Below are 14,996 nucleotides of genomic sequence, written 5' to 3'. Positions count from 1 at the left end.
AAAATTAATTTTGGTTAAGTATTTAATTTTGGGCCATAATTTTGCATTAATTATTTGTTTTCTTTCTCCCAGGGTCCAAGAAGAAAGTTGGGTATAAGAGGAGGCCTCTCTCCCATTTCTTCCTCACTTCTCACTTCTCCTTCTCAAGGTGTTGGTGATTTTGCAAGAGCAGATCTGCACTCTTCTTGCTTGGCGAATTTTGTGGAAAGCGAGATTTGTAGAAGGCGAAATTTGTGGGAGCCAAAATTTGTGGAAGCCGAAATTTGTGGAAGGCGAAATTTGTGGGAGATAAAATTCTGATTTTTTTAAGAGGTTGCGATTTTTGCCCTAGGTTGGGTAATTTTATTGGGAGGTGAATTGCATGATAAATTTCTAATTTGCAAAGGTATTTGAAATTCTTGAAAGTCATATCCTAGGCTCCAAAAAGTCGTTGTAAGTTTATTAGTTAAAGTGAATTTTCATCATCTAGAGTTGCAAGGAGTGCTTAAGCTGACATCCATCTTTCGTTCTAGTCTAAGGATTGCTCCGCTTGGTTCTTCTTGCCTTTTGGTCCACCACTCTACCATCCTGTAATAGGGCAACGAGCATGGAGGATGATAGTGCAAGTAAGAATCCCAAGCGGGCGAATACTAAGAAAGACAGAGGATATGACGCCCGAAAATTCCTCCTCCTCGAAAATGAAGAGAATAATCGACACCAATATCTGTACAGTGGACATGATACGGATGAGGGACAGACTAAAGGAAGGACAATCCCCCTTGGCTATAGGTAGAGGTAATTTCAAATCATTTAGAGTTGCAAGGGGTCCTTAAGTTGACATCCATCTTTTGCTCTAGTCTAAAGATTGCTCCTCTTGGTTCTTGTTGCCTTCTGGTCCACCACTCTACCATCCCGTAATAGGGCGACGAGCATGGAGGATGGTAGTGCAAGTAAGAATCCCAAGAAGGCAAACACTGAGAAAGACAAAGAGGATATGATGCCCAAAACACCCTTCTTCTTGAAAATGAGGCGAATAACCGATACCAATGGTGGTACAATAAAAGGATATACAAAAGGCAGTTGCACATCACAGCCCAGGCATTGACACTTCCATTATGACCATGATGAGTGACAATGGCGTAGCCCTTGATTTTGAAGATATCAAAGAAGAGGATGTCAATGAGACAGATTTTGGATCGAGGTTGGATGAGTTAGGAAAGGTTGCTATCAAGAAAAAGCATTTGGGCACCCGTTCCTCTCTCAATGCTATTATTGGATTTGCGAAGGACCATGAAAAGATACTACAAGCAGCAAACAACGTGGCGAAGTCAGCAGAACTCAGGGCAAAGCACACACCCTGTCCTCCTATGGGAGAAGTTAATGAAAGGCTAGCAACGTTCATTGCCTTAGCTAAGAAAATGAAAGAAAAGGGAAGATTTATATTAGAAGATCATTTGATGTAAGCCCAGGTGGCAATTTCCCTTTCTTCTAGAATAGGACAAGTGTCTATTTCTGATTGGCCACCATTTTGGTGCCTTCTCATTGGTTGCCACTTTTTGCACTTTTTTCATTGGTCCATTGATGAGGTGGCAGCTTCTCATTGGCTGATGGGGTGACAACTCTAATTAGGGTTTTGAGGATCCAATCTGGATCATTGATCTTGTTTTGATCTCCACCGTCCGTTATATTTTTGGCCCCTATAAAAGGCCATTTGCTCTCATTTGTAAAGTGTTGGAGAAATTGTTGCGAAGATAATACCAAAATGCTCTCTTTTTCATTGTTGCGATTGGCATGTTGATCAAGAACATTGGGTGTTATTGCATGTTTTCTACTTCCACTTAGATTTCATTTCAAGTTGTTTAAGTTGTTCAAGTGAATGTAAAGTAGGTGGATAGTTGTGTGGTAGCATTGGTAAATGTTTGATAGGGATCAATACTAAACCACTAGCATCTTAGCGGCTGGTTGGGAAGCCTGGTGTGGTAAACTAGTCTATTATTCCTATGAATCATTGCACCTATGGAAGTGAGGCTGCTGGTCAGCTCTCATTAGGTTCGATCCCCGTCCATTTGTTAACCTTTCATTCATAGGTAAGAGTAGTATAGTGAGTAGTTGGGTAGTCAAAGCTTAGAGAAGTAAGTTAAGTGATAGAACTCATCCATTCACCTTCCACAACCATCGCTTTCCCATCAACATCATCACTGGCAGACACATCCTTCATCACCACCATCATCAACATTATCTGCCTCCGCACATTTCACAAACCGAGTCACCATCACCTTCATTCCACCAAACTCCAAGTCATCTTTGAATGAATAACGTAAGGTCGCCTACGTGATTACCAGCGAATCAGATCGATAAATCCGAGCGAGTATCCAACGGAGTAAGGAACATTGGAGCTATTGCTTATGTCTTCATGAGTAATAACTTTTCAAGAGAGGAGTTGCATGTTTGATATCCCATATTGAATATTCAAATCCTAATATGTTATGTAAGTGATACAAAACTCGCATCAACAGATACCCACCTGACAAGGTAGTTTTAATGGAATTGGCTAGGCAACTTGAGCACTATGATAGGATGATGAGAAATGAAGGGAAAACAGGCGTTACATTCTCAATCATAATTGGCAATGATAGTTGCTCAAATCGAGCGTCCTTTGAAGCTATGGAGAAGGAATTGGAATGGTATCATCTAGGATGGTACAGAGCAAGGCAAGGATTTGATCCTAATGGTCTTATCAAGGTATCTCATGGAAACCAATTCAAGCATGTTCCCACCATAGAAGACTTTTGGGCCAACGCCAAAGATGACTTTCATGTGAGAAAGCTAGCTTTCTCAAGGCTGTCGGTGAACGTGATGAGGGTTATCAGATGGAAAGGCCTTGATATTCCGGATCAATTGGAAGATGATGGAAAAGTGCTAAGAGAAGATTACCATACAGTAGAAGGAACGAAGTTGAATCCAGTGGATTGGGATGACCATCAGGATCCTTCCTTGGAGGCAGTTACAAGGGTAGTGGATTTACATACTGAGTCATGGTATAATGAAAGACTAAGGAAGCTGCAAAGGCAGGGGATCCCTCTTACCTATGAGATGATGAGGCCCAAGGAGAGACAAACAGAATCAGTCGGACAAAGGAATGAAGGAAGTGGCCGGCAACAGGAGATGGGTAGAAACACCAAGAAGAAAGTTTTGGAGGTAGAGAAGAGCAAAGAACATCCTGAACCTCCAGCCAAGAGACAACACGCAGCACCATCAAGAGAGTATAATTGAGGCTAGAAGCCAAGAAGTCAATTCAAGTGATAAAGGGGCCGCAGTGGAGGTGAGCTCTGATTTGGAATCAAGTGGCTATAGTGAAAGCACTGAGTACTCCCCTCTCTCAGAAAACCAACAAGGAAATGATATGGCAGAAACTAGTAGAGAAGAAGATGGGCCAATCGACATTGATGCAACAAGTCAAGCACCCGAGGCCATTGGTGATGCTTTGTTAGTCGAACCAAATCCAGATTTGGAGAGATGCACTACACCACTATGGTTGAGGCAAATGCTTATGCCAAGAGGCGAGGTGGTAATGGCCCATACAGTTAAGGACATCCAAGGGTTAATGGAAAAGGGTGATAGCGAGAACCAAAAACAAATGGCAAAAATGGTGGCAAGGGTAATCAAGAACGACAGTGATGGTCACCGAAAGGTTTAGATTGCTATTCCAACAGTCAACAAGGCAGTGGATGAGATCATGGCCTAGGAATATGAAATAGTGGAACATAACTTGGGAAGGAATACAGATCATATGGAGTGTGAGGAGGTCCAGGAAGGTATAGCATCAATTAGAGAAAGGTTGAGGAAGGCAAATGAAAGAATAGTAAAGTTGGAGGCCGAGAACAAATATTGAAGAGATTGCCAGCCCATCCAACAGTTGCACCAGGCAGCCCTTCCTCAAGACAACGGGAGCAATTCAGAAGAGATATCAGCTCAGCTACATGAAGTCAGGGATTAGATCCATGATACAATCCAAGACGGGCAAAATTTCTTGCCTTCCTTCATCTCGACATTCCAATCATTAGTGGCTATTAGAGACAAGTTCAGATTATTTGAAGAGGAGTGGAAAGATTTCCTTCCCATCAAAGATTTGGTTATTCCTAGGTTATAAGCGTTCATTGAGCTACCAGAGGCATATCTGCAAAGGGCCAGGTTGGTTGATGAGAGAGGATTGAGTATAGTTGAATCCTGGTTTGTTGCATTGACTACCAGATTTAGAACACTTGAAGAAATACATAATGAGATTGCACGGCACAGCCCAAGCGTCAACACTTCCATTTCAACCATGATGAGCAACGTTGGGGTGGCACTTGATTTTGAGGATATCAATGAGACAGATTTTGGATCGAGGTTGGATGAGTTGGGAAAGGTTGTTATCAAAAAAAAGCATTTGGGCACCCTTTCCTCTCTCAGTGCTTTTATTGGATTTGCGAAGGAATATGAGAAGGATCACGAAAGGATACTACAAGCAACAAGTGGTGTGGCGAAATCAGCGGAACTCAGGTCGAAGCACACACCTTGTCTTCCTATGGGAAAAGTTAACGAGAGGCTAGCTAAGTTCATTGCCTTAGCTAAGAAGATGAAAGAAAAGGGAAGAGTTATATTAGAAGATCATTTGATGTAAGCCCAAGTGGCAATTTCTCTTTCTTTTAGAATAGGACAAGTGTCTATTTCTGATTGGCCACCATTTTGGTGCCTTCTCATTGGTTGCCACTTTTTGAACTTTTTTCATTGGTCCATTGACGAGGTGGCAGCTTCTCATTGGCCGATGGGGTGGCAACCCTAATTAGGGTTTTTGGGATCCAATCTAGATCGTTGATCTTGTTTTGATCTCCACCGTGCATTGTAGTTTTGGCTCCTCTAAAAGGCCATTTGCTCTTATTTGTAAAGTGTTGGAGAAATTGTTGCGAAGATAATACCAAAATTGCTCTCTTTTTCATTGTTGCGATATGCATGTTGATTAAGAACATTGGGTGTTATTGTATGTTTTCTACATCCACATAGTTAGATTTCTTTTCAAGTTGTTGAAGCAAATTTCATTTCAAGTTGTTTAAGCAAGAGTAAAGTAGATGGATAGTTGTATGGTAGCATTGGTAAATGTTTGATAGGGATCAATACTAGGCCACTAGCATCCTAGCGGCTGGTTGGGAAGCTTTGTGTGGTAAACTAGTTTATTATTCCTTCGAATCATTGCACCTGTGGAAGTAAGGCTGCAGGTTAGCTCTCATTAGGTTCGATCCCCGTCCATTTGCCAACCTTCCATTCATAGGAGTAGGAGTAGAATAGTGAGTAGCTGGGCAGTTGAAGTTTAGAGAAGGAAGTTAGGGAAGTTAGTCAAGGATCAGAACACATCCATTCACCTTCCACCACCATTGCTTTCCCATCAACATCATCATTGGCAGACACATCCTACATCATCACCACCATCAACATTATTTGTCCCCGCACATTTCACAAACCGAACCACCATCACCTTCATCCCAACGAAGTCCAAGTTATCCTCAACAATTTGCGTAAGGCCGCCTACGTGATTACCAGCGAATCACATTAATAAAACTGAGTGAGTATCCACAAGTGTAAGGAACATTGGAGTTATGTCTCAATGAGCATTAACTTTTCAAGAGAGGAGTTGCATGTTTGATATCCTATATCGAATATTCAAATCCTAATATGTTATGTAAGTGATACAAAACTCGCATCAACACAAAGCAACTCTTGAAGTAACAAAATTTTGACAAAGTGGCCAATGTCAATAGGAATCATCATGAAATTGATGATGTTCCTCTAGTAACTCCTCTAGCTTGTAAATCATTACACGTTCATTTTCCACAGGATGCACTCAATATTATCCACTCTAGCAACGTGTGGTAGCTTATAGGGAATAAACAGGCACATCAAACGATTGATCTGAGTCTAGAGATTTCGCGTCTATGTCATTGCTTAGATATTTTCCTTGAAAACTTGCGAATAAAGGTATCAATTATCTAACAGACTGTGAGGGCAATCATGGAGGTCTTGCCCATACCAGACTAAGCTTGAGCAATGACATCACAATCACTGATGACAGGCATGATAGCTCTCTGCTAAATGGTAGAGGGCTTTTCAAAGCCGTATTGATATATCTCACGAAGAAGATCATTGCGGATTCCTATCTGATCAAAGCTAGTGATTGCCTCTATACTAGCACTTGTCTTGAAGATTAGCTTCTCATCGTCATTGGCATTGCGCCCTGGGTTTCAATTTCTCTAGATGCCTCCACCTATTCTTGGCCCTACTCCTATACCTACCATTGATCTTTCTCTTCCGCACTAAAAATATTTCAACCACCAAAATTTCCCTCTTCTTCTCATCCCTCTATGGAAGGTTTTTCTAACTGTCATAAGTCAAGATAAATATGTGAATGGATTGAGACCCTGTTGAACCCAAGAAAAAATTTATCAGAATTAAACTCATATGATCGAATCAACACAAGCAGAAGCATGAGATGTTCGAAAATATAATCCCATAGCAAACTAATATTTGCGACAGAATGCCTTAAAGAGCATCTATGGAAATACCAATGCATCAATTTGGCGGAGAATGCATATATGTGCATGTACCATAGCTTTCCAAACGCTCTTCAGTATATAATCCAAACCAAACTAAATGCATAAAACCACAAACCACATCAATATTAACAACTAATTCTACCAGAAAGATGAATCTAGAAGAATACACAATGGAAAAATTAATAAACAAACAACCAGCTCCTGCATGCGCACAAATACTAAGCTCCCAATCACCATGCATAAAGCCAAGATATTAACCTAAGACTACTGCAGTGATGATGATCGTGAAAACATGATGAGGATCATATAGAAAAGACATCATCAAGAAAAACTGAAGGAATGCAACCAAACATATGAACAATGATAATATCACAAAAGGACAGAAATGGAAATATATATTTAATCACTACTAATATTGAAAGGAGAATCAAAAGATGATCCACACCGAATCATAAAACAAACCTACGAGATGACAAAAAACAAGAGACTTGAACACAGCTATATTAACCAACACGAACAAGCTTCTATTATTGCTAAAACAAACTAGGCTCGGATACCATGTCAAAACTTGAGCCCAGAAACTAAAGATGAAATACAGTAATAAAGAAATCATTAGAGAGAAAATCAACACCAAAAGATATCTTGAGAAAACCCTTCTAGAATGAAAGGAAAAACCCAGCCACACAACAAAAGATCATTCTATTGATAATAAAAGTTCAAGTGTACAATATCCTTTGCTTAATGCGAATATATAACAATAGGGGAGACTCTTCATATTATAACCGAAGGTCTCTTGAATTTCCATAACTCCTATAATTAATCATAACTCTTTGAATATTCATGCCTCAATGCATGTGAATAACACATGTCATTTACATTTAATATTACAAATTAAACTTAAGTGTCATTTTCAGCTGAAGATGACGATAACAGTAATAAACGCCCAGATTTTGAGAGATAAAGATCTCTATTGCAGCTACAAACTTTAACATTTTCGGACCTCATCCAAATTTTATGATATTTAATATAACAGTATTTTATTTTAAACTGAGATTGAGTTATTTAGTTAAATTATTTAGCAATGTTTAGCAATTTGAAAATTTTGTGGAGATATTAGTAATAGTTAAAAATACATGAATATATAAAACTAGAATTTAATATCAAATTTTTTTCCGAATTTTTACCCTTGCCGAATTTCATTCAAATTTTATGATCAACGAACTCGAATTCGAATTCAAACCTTGAGACTTAGCTTAGCAGTGATCTATGTTTAATTATGTAAGCTCTGATCATTCAGCATTGAAGACTTCAAAGGACTGAGATCTTGTAATTGGTTTTGTATTTCTAATAAAAGATCTATCTTTCGGGGGGTCTAGATTGTTTCCTTGGTGAGGAGGGTTTTTCCCAGGATTATTTCTGGTGTTCTCTAAATTTTTTGGTTGATTTGTTTTCAATTGTTGCAATCTTATAATTCTGGTTCATAAATTTAACAGTAAGAAGTAAATAGACAGCTCCAAAAGTAGATGGTGATTAATTAAAGGTAGTGAGATGGCCAAAGAAACTGGAAAAATAAGGATAAATCAGTAGATAGACAGCTAGGAACATTATTAGGTTTTAGCCCATATATATTGGCAATACTCAGAAAAGTCATATCACTTTTATACCAAGGTATCACATATTAATCGATTAGCTTTCTCATGTTCTTCCAGTTGATACTCTTTGACAGCTGAATATGTTTTACTTCTACTAATGTGACTTGTAAACCAAGTTTTACAGAGTCTGTAGAGGATTTTATATTTAAGATGATTGAGACCAGCTAATATTAAATTTGTGCTAATATTTTGTTGTCTTCCAATCTACACGCTGATAAATTAATGAGGTCAGTAATTGTTCTTTGTATTCATAACTATTTTCTTGTTCATTGACAATTCTGCCATGTTTAGTTTCCCTTCACAATTGAAATCGTGGATTATCACCTAACCACATTCTCTTTTTTCTAAATTATAGATAAGTTATATTTGAACTCATCATAGTAATTATAATTATAATGTCTATAATAAAGAATTGTAAGCCGTATGGACTTCAAGACCATTGTCCTCGAAGTTATATCCCATGCTTGATAATAGTGGTATTTGCTTCATATTATCTGTCTATCTACTTTCAGACACCATAGCCTTATCATCTTGGGTTAGTCTCCACTCATGTAGTATGCCCACTTGCGTACCTGTAAATCATTTAGGATTTGTTAGGTCTGATAGGGTACTGTAGAATCTCTATAAATTCTTTCTTGAAAATGTTGAATAATTTTTGTTCTCTCTCCATCCACTCGAATGACTTAGGAGAACATTTCCTTAGCTTCCATTGGTCACCATGAGTTTGGATTTAAGAGCTAGCTGTTTCTGTTGTAAACTGGATGTTTCATTGTAGTCTTTGTAGGAGCTAATTTAGGAATTCTTGATCATAAAGGGAGGAGCTGAAACCGAAGGTGTCAGGAAGAGAGATTTGGAGATGTAATTTCCTGTTATTGAATAAAGAAAACAGCAGAGTTTTTGTATGGGATAATAAGATATGTTTGTTGTATATTTCTCTGTTTACATTTTCCTCTGTTATACGGATTATGCCTTCACTAATTTGCAGATCTAAGGAGTGCCTGCATTAGTTTGGTATAGGAGCACAAAGACGATCTAAGGAGAGATTCATGAGTTTGTTTAGCAACTCTTCAACAGCAGAGATTTGCTGAACACAAGTATGTTGCTGAGCTCAAGAAGACTTGCCAAGCCTTGAGATCGCATTGCAGGAGGAGCTGCAAACAAGAAAAGGAGAAAAATAAAATAACAAGAAAAGTGATGTGCATAAGAAAGAGAGAATGAAATTAGGGGGTGTAGATTGGTGGCAACCACAACTAGCAGAGGATTATCTGAGGTGTAAAATGAAATCAGTGTTGGAAAATTTGAAGATAGGCAGAATCACCAATATTAAGGAAAATAAGAGAAGAGAGTTGTAGCTGTGTCTTAAAGCTGAAGAAATGGTTATGGAGCTGTATCATAACATAAAAATTGGATAATCAAGTTGTAAGGAAAAGTGAGAGAGACACAAAGAAAGAAGTTAACAAAGGGCCAGCAAAAGGAGTTGCAACAGATAGAGTTTGGGTTGGAGGAGTTATGGTGTATATTGGAAGATTATGAGACATGCAGCAACACGAAGCCAAAGAAATATAAGCAGAAAAGGAGTAGATCATCACTTTCCTAAGGAGGAAACAAGGGTGCTAGCAAGTTAGAGTAAAGATATGAATAGGTGCGAGTTAAAGGATGATGTCCAAAAGAATCTATCTTGTGAAAAAAATCACATTGAGCTAGAAGATAAAAGCTATCTCGCAATATCTGAATTGGAACACATGCCTCAATGGCATAATGCAAAAGAGGAGAACACACTTGTCCAAGATTATTATTCCATTTACTTTATTTCTGTTTCTAATGATTTATGTGCAGGCAATACCAATGGTATAAAGAACAGCAGTGATTTCCAGTGGAGGAGAACTATTAAGCTTTCAATGAGTTTGAGAAAGAGTACGAAGACCAATTGGCAAAGGAAGAGGATCTTAATTTCAACAAGTGGTCAGAAGTGAAAGAAGAAAAAATGTGATGACCTAAAAACATATCTTATCTGGTGGAAGGGAACTACGGTTTAGTTTCTAAAGTCAAAGGGATGATTCTATTATCTATCCCAAACCCTTTCGTGGATGCTTAAATGTGGTAGCATCTTGGGTTAAATAGCATTCACACATCACAAAATAAAATATGTAATTGTTAAGTTATTGTTGTTTGTTGAAGCTTACTTTCATGTAAATAAGCTTTGAACCAGGAGGTTCAAAAGTTAAAAAAAAGAAGAGGACAATGATGCAAAATTGACTTCTATGATTTAGGAGGCACAGACCAACCCATCCCCAAATTCAGGAGAACATTTCCTTAGCTTCCGTTTGTAAGAATTTGCCTAAGGCAATAATTCAACACCAAGATCAAGAAGCTCAATAGATCGCACAAGAGAGACTAATGATGATCAAATGAGAATCTCAATAATGATCAAAATGATAATGGATATCAGATAATTGAATATGAGATTCTCATTTGATCATCATTAGTCTCTCTTGTGCTATCTATTGAGCTTCTTGATCTTGGTGTTGAATTATTGACTTAGGCAAATTCTTACATGGTACCAGAGCTATACCAAATTCTTACATGGTATCAAAGCCACGGGAGCTTCATTGCATAGCCATTGGAGAGATTTTTTTTTTGCAGGTCAAGATTGGAACTTGCTAGTGCAAATCAGATATTAGCATCATATTTAGAAGGTCAAAAAAACCCCAAATCGACTTTTGTTTCATCAAAATCAAACATCTGAGGTGAAATCTAGAGTCATTTGATTTTTGAAAGTGTGATAGCTGCGATTCAGGAAAAATAATTATAGAGGTGATTTTCAAACAGCAATATCTCCAATTATAGAGGTGATTTTCAAACAGCAATATCTCCCTATACGGACTCCTTTTTTCGAGCAATTTTTTTTTTTTGGTAGAATTTTGTGATCTACACATTGCTGCAAGTTGTTTGCAATCACTATTCCTTAATTTTTCTGAAAATTGCGAATCACGATTTTTGCAATTTCAAAGGCTTACTTTGGGCTCATTGGACACATATTCAGGTGCTATTTTTTTTTAAAGTGCATGATTTTCTGTCCACTTTCCAAATCTGGTAACAATTTGGAGTAATTCTAAGTAGACATAGTACTTTCAAATTTTGGTCTCATTTTGGACTATTGGCACTTGTAATTAATTAGATCCTTGAGAGTTCTTGTGTCTTATCTTGTTGACAGCAAAATCAGAAGTCCACTTAGGCCCTAAATTGGCAAGTGGCCATTGTAATCGCACTAAATATAAAGAGCCAAATCATGCATTAGGGGGGGGGGGGGGGGGGGCGGTTCTTTTATTTTTTTTGCATTTTGAGGGTGCATACATTATTTGATCTCATGGAGTCATGTCAAAAGTGTCACTTTGGTTTAAGATTCAAATTGACAAAAAGGAACTATCAGAAATGGAGTGTTTTGATGACTGATCATCTAAGAGAACATAAGAAAGTGTTTCCTTATCTATATTCGAAGATATTTCCACCTAAAACTAATTGGGGACATCTTTCTCTTCTTCTTTGCTTTATGTATAACAATATGAGTAAGGAATCTTTTGCTCCTCTTAGTAAGGCAAGTAGTCCTCATGACGTTTGGATGTGTCTTTGGGAAGCATATGGAGATCCACGAGTCCCTCTATTACCAAAGGACATTCTACCTCCAGTAACTCTAGTTGTGGTACCTACAATTCCAATTGAGATCATACCTCCCGATGCTCATGTTGCTTCTACTGATCCAGTTCCAGCCACAAATGCTCCTGATTCAGTGCAACAGGAAACACCATGTCTTCCTATTTCAGCTTCATGGATGACTTCCTTCCAGACATTGCAGTGTTGTTTGTGGAGTCTTACATTGAAGATGTGGGAGACATTATTGATGACATCCATCTTCTCTTTGTTGAAGAGAATTCTTCTTCACTTGTTGCGAGGGAACACTCTGACCCTCAACCAATTGATCTTTCTTTTAAGACTGACATGATTGTGGACACTTCTTTTCAGCAGTTGGAGGACTCTTTTACTTCAAAGGAGACATATCAGTCTTTGGAGATTGTATTCCAATTTCCTCAGACATCATATCTTTTGAGGATTCTTCCTACTAGTTGGGGAGCATTCTTTGCTACACCTCTGGCACCACTTCTTCCTACAAGGAGGAACATCATTTAGTTTTCATGGTGCAGCTTCTTCAGTCATCAAGGAGCTTCTTTCATGGGTGTGCATTCATCATTGAGGGAGGCTACATTGCTTCTCTTACCATATCTTCCTATAAGGATGATTCCTTGTCTTTGGAGTTTGATTCACTTTCTTACATGGACATGTTACCTTGTTTGCCACCTTCTTTTGGGCATCCACCAGATTGGCTTGTGGCATCTACATTCATCAAGGACTAGTCAACATATGAGCAGACTTCAGAGGCAGCATCCATAGCATACTACATATGGATTCCTCATCCATCTTCCTATCCACAATGGGTAGTATAGTTGCACCTATACTTGGTGTATCTTCTTCCTAAAGGGAGAAATGTCGTTTGTAAGCATTGGATACTTTTTTGTCTTCATGACATCTTTGCAAGAGATTATTCAATATGGGGGATACCATCATGTATTTTTTCTTATGGGGGATATATGCTTGTACATGCATGATGTATGGGGGGTTTTGATTACTCCATCCTTGCATGCATCTTGTACTACTTCATCTCTCTTTTTGGAGGAGGTATTTCCCCTGAGGTTTTCCCTCTTTCTCTGTTTTCAGAGAGATTGCATTGCATTGCATTGTATATAGAGCATTGCATTTGTACATGGGTACCTAACATGGCCTAGTAGCCGAGACCCACATTGCATATTGCATTTAGCTTTGTGAGCTTAAGTGCATTCCACTAAATTGCACTTAAGGGGGGTGTTAGTGTAAATAATTAATTATTATTGCACTTTACTTAAGTTTACTTACGAATATGCAGAGACATATGAGTTGCTTTGTTGACAACACAGGAGTTAGCAACTTATTTGAGCACATGGTGTCTACAACATCTCTTTATGAGATACACCTATGTAAACTTATTCTCTCATCATTGCACAAACTCCTATGCTCAATGGAGAATAATCCACTCTTAGTGGACATGTGCTTAGTTGTGATGTTTATCTCTTTGTTGACTCCTAGTCATTCTAGTTGCCTTTATATACAAGCACTTCTGTGACGTATTCATCAAATTATCTGATATGAAATCATCAGATATTCATTATCATCTTGATCATTATTGAGATTCTCATTTGATCATCATTAGTCTCTCTTGTGCTATCTATTGAGCTTCTTGATCTTGGTGTTGAATTATTGCCTTAGGCAAATTCTTACATGGTATCAGAGCTATACCAAATTCTAACACCGTTGGTCACCATGAGTTTGGATTTAAGAGCTCGCTGTTTCTGTTGTAAACTGGATATTTCATTGTAGTCTTTGTAGGGGCTAATTTAGTAGTTCTTGATCATAAAGGGAGGAGCTGAAAACTGTAGATGTTAGGGAAAGCGATTTGGAGATGTAATTTCATGTTATTGAATAAAGAAAACAGCAGAGTTTCTGTATGGGATAATAAGATATAATTGTCGCATATTTCTCTATTTACTTTTTCCTCTGTTATACAGAATATGCCTTCACTAATTCGCAGATCTAAGGAGTGTCTGCATCACCACTGCTATCAGTTTGGTTCACTGATATCCCTTGTGTTGAGTGGATATGTCAAATTTCATTTTTTACAAACTCCCATTTAGGTAGTTCAGAATACAACTAGTTTCCTCTTTAAAACAATAAATTTTCCATGTCGGCTTTGCCTTCTTCCCCAAGTCGGTAAATCGGTACGTCATCTAGTTATACGATTATAAATTTTCAAAGTCGGTGAACAACAAACAATAAACTAACTTCTAAAGCAATCGTATTTGGTCAATCCAATAATTAAAATCCCAGAAACCCATGATTGATTATTGTTCTGTAAATGTGAAAATGCTTGCTACTTTGGTTTAAATGAAAGAATATACCTGACGCATGTTGTGAGACAGGGAGTGATAAAGCTTTAGATAGGCATCTGTAGCGTCCAAAAGGTGCATGACCTTCATGTCTAATCCCTCTTCTTCATCCTTTTCACTTCGAATGTCCATCTTGCAGATTCCAAAGTCTCCAATGGAGCAACCTACCTAGTCCTCTCCATGGATGTTCCTCTGTCAATAGATACTTCAGATTTTGTCTATTGGAATTGTAACTCCAGATTTTGTCCATTCTCGTGTCATGGAATTATAGCCGAGGACAGCTTTTAATTAGTGATCAAATGTAACCAACTTTATTACTAGCACTTGCACCCAAAGAAGGTGCAAGGGGTAGCAGATAGATTTTTTATTTTAAAAAATAATAAATTTTTATATTATATTACTTATTATTGTTTAATCTTAGATCATTAAATCTTTATTCATTAAGCTATTTATTAAGTTATCTATTTACAAAATATAAGTTAATCTATTTAAATTTTTATAATAAAAGAATATAAAATTAAAAGTGTGAACTATTTATTAATATAGTAAAATTAAAACATCTTTATCTTTCACACAAGAAATTAGACTAATCATATTAAAAAAAGGAAAAATAACTAGTAAAAATCAAACAATTTTAGAAAATTGAATTTTTTAAAGTGGAAAACGTAATCCAACTTGCCACTTTTTTGTTTAGATAGAGTTATCATAACTAGTTCAAAGGCAAATTACTACTTTTATATTAATTG

At 37.6% G+C, this 14,996-nt stretch overlaps 1 protein-coding gene across 1 annotated transcript in view; it reads right to left on the bottom strand.

Moving 5' to 3' along the window:
* The window catches only part of LOC149542600 (coiled-coil protein), a 71,669-nt gene extending 57,116 nt beyond the window's left edge, over positions 1-14,553 (bottom strand). The window contains exon 1 of the mRNA XM_089797496.1: positions 14,263-14,553. Within this exon, the coding sequence (XP_089653622.1) occupies positions 14,263-14,382 (120 nt within the window). The 5' untranslated portion in view covers positions 14,383-14,553. The remainder of the gene's footprint in view (positions 1-14,262) is intronic.
* Positions 14,554-14,996: the final 443 nt, after the last annotated feature.

This window comes from Cupressus sempervirens, chromosome 8 (genome assembly GCF_028749045.1).
Source record: "Cupressus sempervirens isolate cs-2001-9-10 chromosome 8, ASM2874904v1, whole genome shotgun sequence".
NCBI lineage: Eukaryota > Viridiplantae > Streptophyta > Pinopsida > Cupressales > Cupressaceae > Cupressus > Cupressus sempervirens.
This window is presented reverse-complemented; position numbering and strand designations above follow the sequence as displayed.